This window comes from Meleagris gallopavo, chromosome 4 (assembly GCF_000146605.3).
Source record: "Meleagris gallopavo isolate NT-WF06-2002-E0010 breed Aviagen turkey brand Nicholas breeding stock chromosome 4, Turkey_5.1, whole genome shotgun sequence".
Lineage (NCBI taxonomy): Eukaryota > Metazoa > Chordata > Aves > Galliformes > Phasianidae > Meleagris > Meleagris gallopavo.
In genome coordinates this window covers 28,851,537-28,866,487 of record NC_015014.2, presented here as the reverse complement: position 1 = coordinate 28,866,487, position 14,951 = coordinate 28,851,537, and the positions used below count along the sequence as shown (strand labels likewise).

At 42.9% G+C, this 14,951-nt stretch overlaps 1 protein-coding gene across 1 annotated transcript in view; it reads right to left on the bottom strand.

The window, feature by feature from the left end:
- Positions 1-3,077: 3,077 nt before the first annotated feature.
- LEF1 (lymphoid enhancer binding factor 1) overlaps positions 3,078-14,951 on the bottom strand; it is a 32,067-nt gene continuing 20,193 nt past the window's right edge. Inside the window, exons 3-7 of the mRNA XM_010709884.1 lie at positions 11,106-11,238; positions 8,068-8,158; positions 6,047-6,130; positions 4,114-4,236; positions 3,078-3,297 (exon numbers count right to left, since the gene is read on the bottom strand). Coding sequence (XP_010708186.1) covers positions 3,093-3,297; positions 4,114-4,236; positions 6,047-6,130; positions 8,068-8,158; positions 11,106-11,238 — 636 coding nt within the window. The 3' untranslated portion in view covers positions 3,078-3,092. The remainder of the gene's footprint in view (positions 3,298-4,113; positions 4,237-6,046; positions 6,131-8,067; positions 8,159-11,105; positions 11,239-14,951) is intronic.

Here is a 14,951-nt window from a genome sequence, read left to right as displayed (position 1 = left end):
TTCCAGTGCTCCGTCACCCTCACCGTGAAGAAGTTCTTATGCACATTCGTGCAAAACTTCCTATGCTGCAGCTTATGTCCGTTTCCCCTCGTCCTGTCTCCACGTACCACTGAAAAGAGACTGGCCTCACCACTATGGCCGCCACACCTCAGGTATTTATAAACCTGGATCAGGTCCCCTCTCAGTCTTCTTTTCTCAAGGCTAAACAGACCCAGTTCACTTAGCCTTTCTTCATAGGGGAGATGCTCCAGGCCCTTCACCATCTTTGTGATCAACTTCTCCACACTGAGCTCCAAGGTACCCACCTTCCACTTTCTTGTGGTTGTAACAGGAGAAAATGGCAACTGCAAAAAGTTTCTAAGAAACAAGCACCACAGAACTGTAGACTTCCAAATGATGAGTTGACCTCTGTGGCCAATAAAGGATAAATTTCCTGCTCTTTTTACCTAATTTGAAAAAACAACCAACTAAACCAAAAACCTGCACAGTGGAAAAGGCACCATCTACACTGGTATCTAATCATTTTGTAGCTGTTGAAACATCTATAATAAATCTGAGCCAAAAAGACAAAAGGAGTTTTAGTAAGAATCAGGTTCACTGCTGCAGCTTTCAGTGTCTTGTTTGACATTGACGACATGCGCTGGAACAGAGAGGGATAGTGATGCAGGATGCATTATTAAAAGAAAGGTATTAAAAACACAGACATGAAATCAGTGAGGCACTCATGCAAGAATAATTTACAGAATCATGATTTCAGGTCAAATCACATCTGATTTAAGATGCCTTTTTGTTATATGTCAGAAGATGTGAACTACAGGGCTGGTCTGCCTTCACTTGGCAAGTTCAATGTGTTACTGAGAGCAGAGCAGCTCAGCCTATTTGCAGCTCTCATACTCCACACATGCATTCCAAAACTGGAAGGTTCTGAGCATTTAAGGAACGAGGAGTGAGCATTTTTCACTTGTGTCTAAGCAGTCAACATCAGGTAATGCAACAAAAGCCCAGTTACAACTGTGGAACAAATTCTACACAAGCAACTGAGGCAGCCAAATTTCAGTATGGGACAAGAAGGGTCAGAATGCTTCCATGACAGGCGGAACATTTCTGGTTCAGTGTGAATGAATTTGAAAAACCTTAAGAAAATAAGATAAGGCAACAGCTTCTTTTTCTGCAGATATTATTTGCTGGTACCAAGAGGACAGAGAGAGAACAGCTGCCTTACCAGAAATGTAAAGGTAAAAGGTTTAAGAATGGAAACTTAATTCTCCACAACTGTTGGAAGTTTTTACAGGTTATATGGAGTTTTTCTGTAGCTGCCTGGCCCATTCTTCTTCATTTTCTAGCATTAGTTGTTCTTAGAGTTACAAAACTGCTCCTTGTATGGCAACGCTGCCAGTCTTTCATTTCTTGCTGGCTTCAGTGCCTACATTTAAAATCCTCTGATCTGGTGAAGAGCAAAACTGGGATTCCAAAACATGCAGGGAAAGCTCTGGGTTAGCAGGATTTTTCTTAGAAGTTGGCATCCTTCCATACTGCAGACCTGGAAGGCGCATAAGGCCACCATTTCACTGAGAGTGCTTTATGCTTTGACCCTTGCTGAGCGTGAAGAAGTGCTGAGCTAAGACCTAGAACCAGAGGCATAGGGGTGGGAAGGAGAGAAAGAAGCCCTCCTTGGTTAAAGATGAGGATTTCCTACATTGGACTTTCTGACTAATTGATGGCATCAGAAGACCCAGCAGCATGCAAGGTGTCAGCTCCTGAGAACAGAGGCTCCTGTTCCAAAGTGGCACAGAGTGCAGAGAACAGGGAAGAGGATGACTGAAAACAAAACATTTGACAATAATTAATCTCCAAGCAATTATATGGGATAAGAAGTACATTTGTACCACAGAAACCGAAGTATTTTTATGGAAATAGAAGTCAAAGCAATGGAAAAAGCATTGAGCCGAGCACTGAGGTTTGAATCATTAGCAAAATGGAGATCCATAAGCCACTGCCATCATTCAGGCTAAGACATACTTAGCAACTAAGATGGATCACTGAGGGAATGAGAATGAAAATACAATCATAGGGACCTGCGTGCAAGAATGGAAGATATAAGCACTGAGATGTCATTTAAGAAGAAGCAACAAAAACATGAGAGAAAGAAGAACCAAAGGAACCGGGATAAGTAACAAGAAATTTTTGCATCGTTTGAGAGGGAAAAAAAAGTCTTCAGAGGGCTAAAATTGTGTACTGACTTCCCACTTAAAAGCACAGGACTTCCAGAGAGTTTTAGAGCCTCTTGATACTGACCTAACAAGTGGTCAAAAAAAGGTGTTCACTGAGCAAGGGAATTTGAAGAATCCATACTTGCTATTACAAATGTTTTCTCTTTTTAAATTTTTGGTACAATCAGTGCTAAAATGGGTGATTATCTATGCTGCATTCCCTTTGGAAGAACAATACTTACACTGAGCATCAAGTTTGTAATTGTGGGTTGGCCTTCATTTTTCAGTGCGTGGATAGGAGAAAACAAGCCTACAATGCCACAAAAGCAAATGGCTCTCAGCAAGGCTACTGAGAGGTTCTGGGACATGTGCTGGGACCATCAGTATTCAGCTGGTGACTTCAGTCAACAACTGAATCCCCGAGACTCTGAGAAGTCCCTGAGAAAGCTGAGGAAACCAGCGTTTGTAGAGCAGGTGTGGGACTGAATGACCTCCTCAGGTCCCTCCCAGTCTCCATGCTGTTACAGCCAGACCTGTACCGCACTCATTTTTCACTTCTATCTCTGTTGGCATTCAGCATTTATCTCTGAATGAGCCCCTCCTAATGGATGCCAGCCTAAAGGAGAAGCTAGAGGGTGATCTGAATTTTCCTTCCACGTGTGGATGAGAGTATTTCTCACCTGAGGTACTGACATGTGACACGAACGGAACAGACATCAATTGGATGATGAGACTAACTCCAAAGAAAAGAAAAAAAATCAAGTCACTGCTTTTATTTTTAGTCACCTGTTTTATCTTCTATAGCTAATTTGATAGTTGCACATTAGTTAGCACCTCAAGCAGAAAGCGAGCTATCACACTCACTAAAGGGAAACACACAAATTAGCAGCACACGTGAGCGCACACACACCCTTCTGTACATACCCTTCTGCCAAGAATCTGGTTGATAGCTGCGCTTTCTTTCAGTGTACACTCTGCTACAACGTTCGCTCTCATTTCTTTCATGTACAACATGAAAGCATTCAGAGGTTTCTTAATATGAGGTCTTTTTGGCTCTTGTTCTTTTCTCTGTTCGTGCTGAGGCTTCCTAAAACGTGGTGGGGGAAGGGGGAAAGAGGGGAAAAAAAGCATCTATTTACCTTCAGCCTAAAAAAAACCCAAACCCAATGGAAATTTCCAATCAGTGGTTACAGTAGCAAATAACTGGTAAGAATCTGAATTTCAGTGGTCATGTCTCGCCCCCTTTCATGTCTTTTTAGAAAACTGACTGAATATAAAACTCAGGGAGATGTCAAGTTGACATTCTCTAGCAAATAACATTTGATCTGTGAATCTGCTCCAAATTCATTACCTATCTCAATTCTCTTTTTGAATGGTTACATCTGCTATCCTAGCAGGACACTGTTTTAGGCAGGAGGATAACTCCTCACCCACTTTATTCTGAGATCTTGAAGTAGAAAGCAAAAATGCTGTTTTCTAGCATATGTGTAAATACTTGTAGATTTCGCAGTTAAAACTGTTCCCAGAAAAAGCTTGTGAATTCATACTCAGGCACCATCCTCATGTAGGCAGATCCACAATTATACTGCAATCAAAATGATTGCCACTGATAGCTTAGGAGCGCTGGATTGGAATGACAAATAGCATCATTACTTTTCTAAAACAGTAGCCCACATCTCTTTTAGATGTTAAAATCACAGAACTGTTTAAGTTGGAAGGGACCTTTAAAGGTCATCTAGGCTAACTCTCCTAGTTATCGGAGAAGAGTTAATATTCAGAGAGGCCATGTAAGGTGCTTGCTGCTTTTTTTGTTGCTGTTTTATTTTAACCTTGACTCTTCTTCAGACAGGGTTAGTTTTCCAGCATTTATAGATAAAGGGCTAGCACAGAAAGGCAGACTCACACATGCATTAGCTCACTGTCGTTGTGCGGATGTTCTTGTTTTACTTGAGGTGTTACAATAGCTGGGTGAGGGATTCCAGTTGTGTGAGGGCCTGGAGGACCAGGAATCATGTGATGTGAAAACCTAGAAGAGAAAACAAAGGAAGGTCTGTAACCCTACTGAAGATAGGCATCAAACAAATATGACAGCAGTGGGATGCTCAAGAATGCAAACACTACAGAACTTGCAATGGAAAGACAATTCCTTAAGACTGCATGAAAAATATTTGGCTAAGATCTGTGCATTGTAGCCAGTTTATTCAAGGAAAAAAAACAACAAAAATAAGTCACCATTTTGGTTTTAAAGAAGTTATTTTATTACCTTTCAGGCAAATAGTTTTAGCAGTGCACACCAGAAACATTTAATGGCTGTACTGTTGCACTGACTAGCAACAAAAATACACATTTTTTAACCAAAAACTGTATTTTCACACCAAGATATAAACACTGGTAGAATATCCACCACCAGACAATGCAAAGAGGGTACTGCCATGCAGAAACAAATAAAATAAAAGAAGAATAAGTCTTTTCAAGAAGTCCCTGATAGGTCTGTAAAGAATCTCTTGCTTTGCAAGGTACTTAAACTAAAAGATTTTAGCATCACTTCACCTAAACTCACTGTCTTCTTCACAAACTAATATTGATGAAAAATTCCTACATTCTGGAAGAAGGAATTAAAAAAAAAAAAAAGAGAGAGAGAAGTGTCCTAAATTAACCTTCCTTCTACCTGTACAAGAAGGAAAACAGAAAACAAACAGCATCACTAACTCCATCATCCCACCCTGCTATCCCAGTTCCTCCTCAAAGATGGCTGAGACAGACCTGCAGGGTGCTGAGTTCTGCAAGCCCAAGGTAACACAAAAACCTACATGTAGCCTGTGGAATGCCCCAGTAACATCACAAGCAAGCTCATGCGCTAAAGCTTTGCTGAATGAGTGCTGGTTAAGGAATTGCATTCAGCCTCTCTTTTCTCTAGTCCCTTTGGTCTTTTCTTCCACTTCATCAAAATAAAGCAAACACAAAGCCCTGTAACCAAATCAGGCAATTTTATTACAGAGAAAGAGTGGCTTTTCTTCCCAATCACCTGGCACGCGCATGCTTGTCATTCCACTGCAAAGAAATGAAGGGACAGCCACATAGACAGAGGCAAGAGGACCTACCACTTATCAAGTGGCCTGTCTTACTTCCCCTTGCAAGAGGATGTGTCTTCTACAAGTCACACAAAAGAAACAAGAATGGTATATTGCAACCTTCTGTACACCAAGCACAGGATGCAGAAGCTGTCTTCAGAGTGCAAAAGCAGAGAAGAGGAGGACTGGAGTGTGTCATGGCCAAGTCTCAGTTAGCATTGCTTGCTTGCGCTTAACATAAAGACACAGTGCCTGAGTCACACACCAGCACAAATACACTGTGTTGGCATCTCCTGCCATTAATGGCATTGGGCAATATCTATTTCTGAGCAAGTTTCTTTGTGGAGTGATACCTAAATGATTCAAGACTAATAACCAACAACCTTGAAAATAAAACTACAGAATGAGAGTGACAATCCACCTGGCTTTGTACTTGTATGAGTAAAACCAAAGTATGCATGTTATATGTTGTATCTAGAACTGAACTAATGACTCATTTCAGATGAAACAGATCAATTAATTGCTGACAATTTACTGGTGCTCCTAATCGTGATACTTCAGAAACTGCCAAGAAAATGCTGAATGAGACCAGTGTGGGATCCAGGCAAACTGTTATATACACAAATATGTTAAATAAAAATGTATGCATAAAGTTTTAGCTGACTGAAAAGCAAGCAAAGGCAGACCAAGATGCAAGCAGAAGAGCAACTTGCCCTCTAATGCCAGCAGTTACTCCCCAGTCAGTCATTCACCTCCTACACCTACCTGGACATGGAAGGGTCGACTGAGAGTGAGGATGGGTAGGGCTGCCTGAATCCACTCGAGATGGGATATACAGGCTGACCTTGCCTGATGTCACAGAAGAAAGGAACCCATCAATCATATGATACGGTACTCAGTAGTAACTCTAGAGTTGTAAGCACTTGATGGGAACTCAGAGTGAAACAAAAATAGGAAAATTTTCCAGAGTTCTGCTGTGTTCAGGTGTTTATTAGCTTTGAATACTTAGGACCTTCTCCTTAGCTAATGAAAGATTCCCAGTCTAGGTTTCTACTGGAGAGGAAAGCAAAACAACCAACCTTCCTCCTCCAAAACACACGTGCATACCCCCCCTTGCACCTTGTTTTAGAATCATTGCAATCAGATTTGGTTAACTAGCTCTTACAAAAGAGACATTTTGTTCCAAATATTCCCAATGTAGTTCAGTGCAAGAACACTAGGGTATGAACTACCAAGCTAGAAAACCTTTTGAATAGTTCGTAAGTCTGTGATATCTTAAGACTTTCTTCATTTGTGTATTCTATAGTGAGGAACAAGTGACCTGTTCTTCTAAGAAACTATACTTGCTATGACAAAAAGCCCAATAGCAACACAAATACACTCTGACTACTTAAAGTTCAGCCTTACCAAGTTCAGCCCCAGTACCTTAACCAGCCCAACAAGATGACCACACATGCCAATCCTGTTCCACGAGCTACTCACTGGTAGATCAGCTTTCCAGAAGTGGAGAGAGAAGAAATGGATAATGGCCTTTGTAGGGTCCAGGATATCGGTTTCACACTTGGACTAAATTACTGGAAATTAGGAATGCCTAAAGGGTGAAGGAAGTCTCAGCCGCACTTCCACACATGAGGGAGCTGGAAGCCACGGTACATAAGGGATGGACAGATATGTCCAGTTGTCAATGAGTACCACTGAACACATTCCCGAACCTTGTAAAATCACAGCTTGTCTCTCCTCTTCTTTCTCATTCCAGTTAAGCCACTCCCCTCCCCATCAGCCTCTGCATCATGAAACCATTCAAAAGAAATGATGGACCACGTCTGTAAAATGAATGCCAGGAACTGCCTGCTGGTGGTGGAGGTGGTGAGTCAGCCAAGCAGCAATGAATGGGGAGTCAGATGCTTCCATATTTTAGTTTTGTATCCAATAACAATTTGCTCCAAAAAGGCATGTGGCACTTCCTGCAAGATTTGCCAGCAACACAGCACTTAACCATTTTATAGTCTCTACTTTCCCTGCCTGCTGTCATCTGGATTATGTTTTCCTCTCATACACAGACACAAGAAAAACATATACATCTCTCATTGTGTGGGCACAGATTAGTCAAGATAAGGACTCTAAAGCACTGAAACTGGTGCTCTGTTTACTTATTCCCTGCTCTGAGAGAACTGAGGAGTGAGTATGCATCTACTCCAAGCAGACATGAAGCATCTTGCCAAATAGATTACATTCTGAAAGTACCATGTGTTTCCTCCAAAAGGAAAACGACACTCTGAATGGCACAGAAAGATCTTACAAGTGCTAATATTAGCAAGAAGAGCAAAGTCTCCTAATAACTGAGGCTTCTCTCCATACAGAAACTGTAAGAAGCAGCAGATTACAAAAGTTTGTTCTCCATTTTGGTGCAGTTTCAAGATTCCCCCCACCACACACACTTCAAAGTTCTCTCTTACCTCCCCTCCCTTCAGTAATTGCAATTTTGTTTATTAAAAATTTACATTTAATTCCTTGAGAACTGTTTTCTGCTATCTTTCCAAATGCCAAGAGCCACAAATCCGAGCCATAAGACTTCAAAGTGAAATCTACACACTTCAATTTCTGTACGTGTTCAAAAACCAGATTCAATTCATTTCAAAGATCAACATTTTTTGATCTTTTAAACTCAAATAACATAGTTATTTCTTACTGCAGTGACATTCTTATTTTTTAATGCTGCAATTGACTCAACACCAGCACATGGTACAAACATGCACCTTGTCTGAAAAGAAGCTAGAAGATCTTACCAGCCAAGAGGTGGTGTTATCTGTCCAACACCCCCTGGAGACAAGGGATAGAAGGTAGGGATATCAGGAGCTGGAGGATGCCTGGACATGCCTGTTAAAGAGTACAGAAGAATGAATGACTTTCACCTCAAAATACTTGAAATGCAAGTTACCATTCACAACTAACAGCCAACGCTATGATGGAATTAGTGCTCTGGGTGAGAAATAACCACTTGTTTGGTCAGTGTTAAAGGCCACTCATGCCACCTTTTAAAAAATAAATAAGTATTGCAATTCAAATGGAAATATTGGGAAGAAAAATAAGTGGAACAGCACAATAAATGTCTGGGCTAAGGAGCTGCACAAGTTCAGATTTCCTGTCAAGTGCGTTAGGCAAAACTGTCCTCTAAGTGGTTCTACCAAACCCAGCAAAATCCTGAGGAACTCTTCCAACAAGCAGCACAAAGCAAGACAAACTAAAATAAAAATAAAGCATTGTCAGAGGCAGCGCAGCAGAGCTATTAGATTAGGTAAATTGCTACTTGCACGTTTTTGCTGGTTCCCTTATGGATTCACTGATTTTGGAAACTTGTTACCACAGAGGATCAGTGGTTAATTAAGAATCATTTTCAGGCCTGTAATGGTCACACTTGATATGATTCATTTGGCTTCCAATTGTCACTCCAGCTCCAACTAAGCTCTTCATCAAGTTGACTCCTGTGGGCTCCAAGGTCAATCTGTTTTGCATTGGTAGTATTTCATGGAAAAATAAAGGGTCCCATCAGAAATGTTCCATTAGCTCACATTCCCCAGAACACAGAGTCCTACAATTGTAAGAATCACCTCAAGATTAAAGCTAATCCTGGTCCCAGAAGGGCCTCTGGTCTCCATTCTTCACCTCAAACTCACGCCCCCAGGAGACATGGAATTACAGTTGCAGAGGCCGCAAAGAACATCGTTTTATTTAAATATGTTTGGGGAAGAGGAGACTGAAACAGAAGGAAGTGTTAAGTCGACTTCACATGTTAAATCAGCTGCTTTAAAAGGGTATTAAATATTTATGTAGTGACACTCCAAAGGCCCAAGATTGAGTGTGTGCTACCTTGAGACTTGGTTTTATAGATTGACACAACTGATTCCTTCCCACCCCACCCCATAGCTTGCATTTAAATCTTCTGAATTTAATTAAATGAACTGAGGAATATCTTTCGGGATTGTGTACAGGAAAGCATAGAAAATAACACTGGCAGTTACTACAAACTCTGTCTTTTTTGGTGCCTCAAAAGCTAAGTTGCCAGGCTTAGGACCGCAGCCTGAGGCTCAAATGTCTGGCCAGTTGTCTTTTCAGAGCTGTAAAACAGCTGGTAGCTGACAGGAGAGAACATTTTATGTATTCCAGGATTTGTAACAGCAAACGCTCTTTCAGAGCATTTAGAAAAGGGTGAAAAACGGACCAGCTCCCATCTTTGGTGACAAGTGATGCTCCTGAGGAGCAGTGATATGACCCTGCCCCTACTCAACCAAGTTGTGTGTGAAGAGAAGGGCTGCTGTTCCTTCCTCAAAATGCACATTTGTGACCCATGGTGAGCACACTGTGCTCTCTGGCCTAGTGCACAAAACTTCAGGCCTTTTATGGAGAAACACCAGCTACCTGATGCCCAGGAGGAAAATGTGAAGCAGCCTCACAGCCAGCACTATCCGAAACCAGATTTGCTCTCAGGAAGGTTAAAAGCAATAAAGACAAAAGGGAAGAATTAACTGAGTGCCTATGGAAAGGTGGTAGCCACGTGTCCATTCCGAGGTATGCTTGGTGAGAGAGGCGATGCTGGGGGTGAGCCACTGTGCGACCCCCAGCCTTGGGGCTGGGGTAGCGAGGCAGTGTCTTGCTCAAACCCCACACTGGGAGGTGAGGACAGAAACAATGGTCGGAGGCATTTGGCAGAGGACCTGAGGGAAAATATTCCCTCAGCAGCAATGGCATGGACCACTTCACTGCAGCTGCTGTGACACGCTGGTGGTGCTGGGATGGGAGCATGGGAAGACCACACACATCAAGAAGACCATGGCAGCAAAAAAAAAAAGCAGAAGCCTCCGGCCCACATTGTCCATCAGCATCTTTGCCAGACACTAAGAGGAGGACTCAAGAGTCTGTTTGGAAATATCAGAGCTCCGCATGAGAGATGGGCTGGGCAAGGGAGAGGGCGAAACAAAGCAGAAAAGGAAGACAGGCAGTAAGCACAAATGAGGCCTCCTGGTTGGGTCTGCGGGAGATGAGGAGGAAAATGATGCCCAATCGTTCAATAAGCCAAAACTTCCTGTGCTCACAAGCTGCCGCTGTGGGGTGCAAATCCCATAGTCTAACACACACAGCACCCATGAGGCTTCAAGGAACGACCACCAGTGTCCTCCTCCTGGGCACTCACATGAAGAAGGAAGACAAATGAGGACATGAGGTCTCCATTTGCTTCATCTTCTCTCAAAAAAGAATTATACATGCATCTGCAGGCTGGAGTGAAGGAAAATAACCACACAGCCACATGTCTATGGTATTTTCTGGAGGCAGCCCATATTATTATCAGCATAGCAAGGCCAACACAAAAACAAGGCATCCAGGGAAAGTCAGAACTAAAAAAGCCTCTCGTTGGGTGATGGTGGTTAGACTACAGTTATGCCAATTATTATATAGAAGAATTCAGAAAGCAAGAATATGAGAACATAAAACACAATTTTGATTTAAAAAAATAAAAGGTTTTGATAACAGCAGAACTGAAGTGCTTTTTCCTAGTTTTAGGGACAGCGAGGGATGATTGCTGTTTCTGTGTCTGCATGCTGCAAGCCTGAGGCACAACAGGGGGTGGTGAGGACTGGCCGCTGCTTATTGAGATTTTAAAAGCCTCTGACGAGTAAAACAAGCCAGAATTATCACATTAGGAAGAGCATGAAGATTTAAACAGCCAAGCTAAGTACCAGCATCACGGCAGAACGGAAAGTGGGCATACATGGTGGGACCCCTCCCTCTGAAACATGAAAAGCAAAGTCCCCCACCAGTACGGGCTCACCTTGCTTGGAGCTGACGTCGGAGGGGATGTGAGATGGGTGGGAGCCCGGGGAAAAGTGCTCATCGCTGTAGGTGATAAGGGGGGTGAGAGGGTGAACTGCATGAGAAGGTTGTACCACTGGCACCTTGTTGGACTGCAAGAGAAGGGAAAAGAGCATTAGCGAGGTGTGGCTTCCAAAATACAGTTTTTACATAATGGTATGACTGAAGCTAGAAGGGGCTGGCAGTGGATTTCTGGAGGGGCTGTTCGGGAAGGAGACCGCTGACTACCCCGGGGAGAGCCATGAAGATTTACCACCTCACCCAGGGAGGCACCAAAGCACTAAAAACACCCAGTGGGACCCCAAAGCGGGTACTGCCAGGCGATATTCCTACAAACCACACTCATGAATCAAGCCCGCAAGGCAGCAGGGCTCCTCTATGCCAACGCGGTGCTTCTGCGGTAGTGCTGCATGAGACAAAAGTCGCTGTTCCCACAGCAGGATGAACCGCAGCGATGATCCCAGCACTGAGAGGCACTCCTCGTTTCCATCCCGCCACCCTTCCCCTTGGCTAAAACAATTATTCCACAAACAGATTTTTAATAAAATAAAAAAGGAGAAAAAAATAATAAAAAAAAGCAATAGGCCTTCAGAGAAAACCACTGATAAATCTCAGCGAGGACAGCCTGTCAAGAACTGTGAATTAACAGAAGAAAAAAGAAATCATTTAGGAACCGAATGAAATTAAATTTGAGTCTCACTATTCAAATCCTGGCACGAATAGACATAGTGACAATGCTCCAACGCCACACCAAGGATTTCTCTGGATTTCTAAAACCAGGAGGGCTATTCAACGGACAGCTCAATTTATTGTTAAGGCTGGTAGGAGCAGACGAAGAAGGAGCAAATGGGAAGCAGTGCTGCATTTTCTGCTTTCCTTGTTTCCAGAGCACCACCTTAAGGAACTTGCATTAGCAGGCAGTATCTTCTTAATGTCTGACCTATCCCTCCAGTCATATAGCTCAGAATCTGGTGCCATGAATTTTTGCTAAATTATGCTATCCTTGCTCTCCTCTTAATTTTACGGTTTTCAACACAGATTTGCTTTCCTGTAGGAAAGAGATAAGAACCTGAGGATTTTAATTTAAGCTTTGGCCTTGTCTTATATTTTGCAAGATGGAGAGAGAAAGCAGCACTGGTAGGTGTTTTAAAGCCAACAAGCATTAGGTCCGTTTTTGTGACCAAATAATAAAAGCAATATGAATTCTCAATAATATATATGAGTTGAGCTGTAAAGGCGACAGTGCAGGCTGCTGTTCATCTTCCCGATCTGTATACATGCAACCAAAACAGACGCCAACAAATTTCAGCTGATTTACTGATCAGGCCTCGGTCTTTAGCTGTGAGACTCATGGGCCAGCCCACCATTCAGCAATTACTTTATCAACAATAAACTGTACATCATGAATAAAGATCAAGAAACAGATGTATTTAGGTCACACACACAGCTGCTAATCAGCATTAATTTCTCAAATTTTAGTAATTAACATTTTGTATTATATTGGCTGTAGCTGTCATGCATGCCTGTGGTATCAGGGTTGCTTGCTTTCAACAGCAGTTGCCTGTTAGTCCTCGCAGTAAACCAATTTGGGCACCCCTCGCTCCTCAGCATCCAGCAGATTCGGTTTTATTTTCTACTTCTCGGCACCTTATCCCCTAAGCCTGTGGCTGTGGTTTTCAACGGGTGAGGGAACCGTGAGAAGTGAGGAGAAAAGTAAACCGCTTGTCAGCGGGCATAAAATTAACACAGAAATGGGCTGCATCTCCATCAGCAGTATTTGGGGTCTGCAGAGCCACAGCCTGCAAAATAAAATAGAACAATGATAACAATGAGAGCACTCTGGCCTGGGCCAGAAAGGCCCACTGATTTATTTTTAAAAGCCCCACACTGACTCCATCAATGCTGAACTCACACCTGCCCTGCAAATCAGCCCAAGTAGGCGATCTGCTTGCTGATGTCCACTCTTTTCTTGTTTTTTTTCTCCAGGTTTTACCACCCCAGAAGCTTTACATGGCTGATTGTTATGGCCAAAATCCTATGTTGGGCTCACATACGAGAAGAACAATTAGGTTTCCACCAAGCTCTGTTTTCTTTGTCAGTGGGCTTCCTCCTGCTCCCACAAGCAACCATACATCAAAACGTAATAATTCAGTGCACACTGGTACCTAAAGCAGCCCACAGAAACACTACAGAGCAGCTGAGGATGCAACCTGATGTCCAGAGCAGTCTGAAGAAGTCACACGTCTCTCCAAAAGTGGCCTAACACCAAAGGCCTTCACTTAGCTCCAGGTGCAAACCTTCTCACATGCCCCAGAAAGGAAAGTGAGAATGTGCAGCCACGCTCAATGTCTGCAATTCTGGGAAACGAAACGAAATAAAACAAAACAGGGTGTTCTCATCTTGGAGGCTGAGAACCTGTTGGTGTATGAACCCAAAGACCTTATGTTACACATTGAGGCACCTCAGCATGGTTTTTTCTCATTTTTTAAATGCTTCTGAAGAAATGCGAGACTACCAAGAAAAAAAAAAAAAATTAAAAAACCCACCCACCTGCCCAAACATCTAGCTAAAAGCTGTAAGGTATCCTATATGCAACAAGTGTGCAAAAACTATAAAAAGCCTGAGCAAGCCAAGGCAAAAATGCCTGCGGGTCAGCACTGGCCAGGCAGGCTGCAGCAGGGACCATTTGTTCCAGCTGGTGTGCAGATGGAGATGGAGTGCGCAGCCCTGCCAGCCCTGCAGAGCCACGCAGGCAGCCGTGCTGCTGATGTTGGGGCACGTAGCCCATGTCCCATGTGGCCACCATCACACCTCACCGCTGCTCCCACTGTCAGGTTGTCCCAGCAAAGGAGAACAAAAGGCTGAAAGCAACACCCAAAACAGCTCTGTTCTTTCTTCTTGTTTTTCTTTTAAACATTGATCTGCCTCTAAAAAGACCCCAAATGCCCCCAGCTCCTTACTTCTCCTCTACTGTCAACAAGTTGTGTGCTGGGTATGGGAACTGGCAGATGGTCTTCTCAGTTCAAGCTAAAATAGCCAAATTAAAACAACAGCAACAACAATAATAACAAAAACACACACAAAAAAAAACTCACAAAGAAACAACGCAACAAAAATTCTTAACGCAGGAGACAAGCAGATCCACATAGCTAAATGTACACATTCCCTTTTCTTCCTGAAAAGGAGGGTTTCAGGTTTTTAACAGCAAACAGTAAATTGAGAGAAGAAAACACAACAGCAGATAGCCCTGTCAAACACCCAACAACAGAAAACACAACCCTTTCCACTCCTGCTATCACAAGTACCAGACGACCAATGACTTGCTGGAGGATTTGAGGATACCTTGGCCTGGAAAAACACAAGGAAAATCTGTGCATTTTTTAGCCTATTTAATTTCTTCTTTCTAGAGCCCTGAAATCATTCTTAGACAGAAGGACTTATCAAACACAGAGATGGCAGTTTCAGTTGCTCTCTCAAAATAGCGATAGCATTTTAATGGCTAAACTGACTCTGAGTTTATGCCTTTGATGACCAGCTGTTGCAGTAGAAATGCAAGAGGAAGAAGAGCACGGCCTGGGAGCAGTGTGAAAACCAGGGCTGTGTGAGAAGATGAGCTGTCATGGACAAACACTGGAGGTGGAAGGTGTTCTGGCCAAAGCTTGTTACTCGTAGGTGAAACAGATAATCAATGCCAGCAATAACTGCAATTATAATTTGTCACCTTCCTGGGAGCTGGCGTACAATCTCCTTCTGTGAACAACTGCAGAGGAGCAGCAAGCTTGATATAAAGAGGTCGGATTGTTCC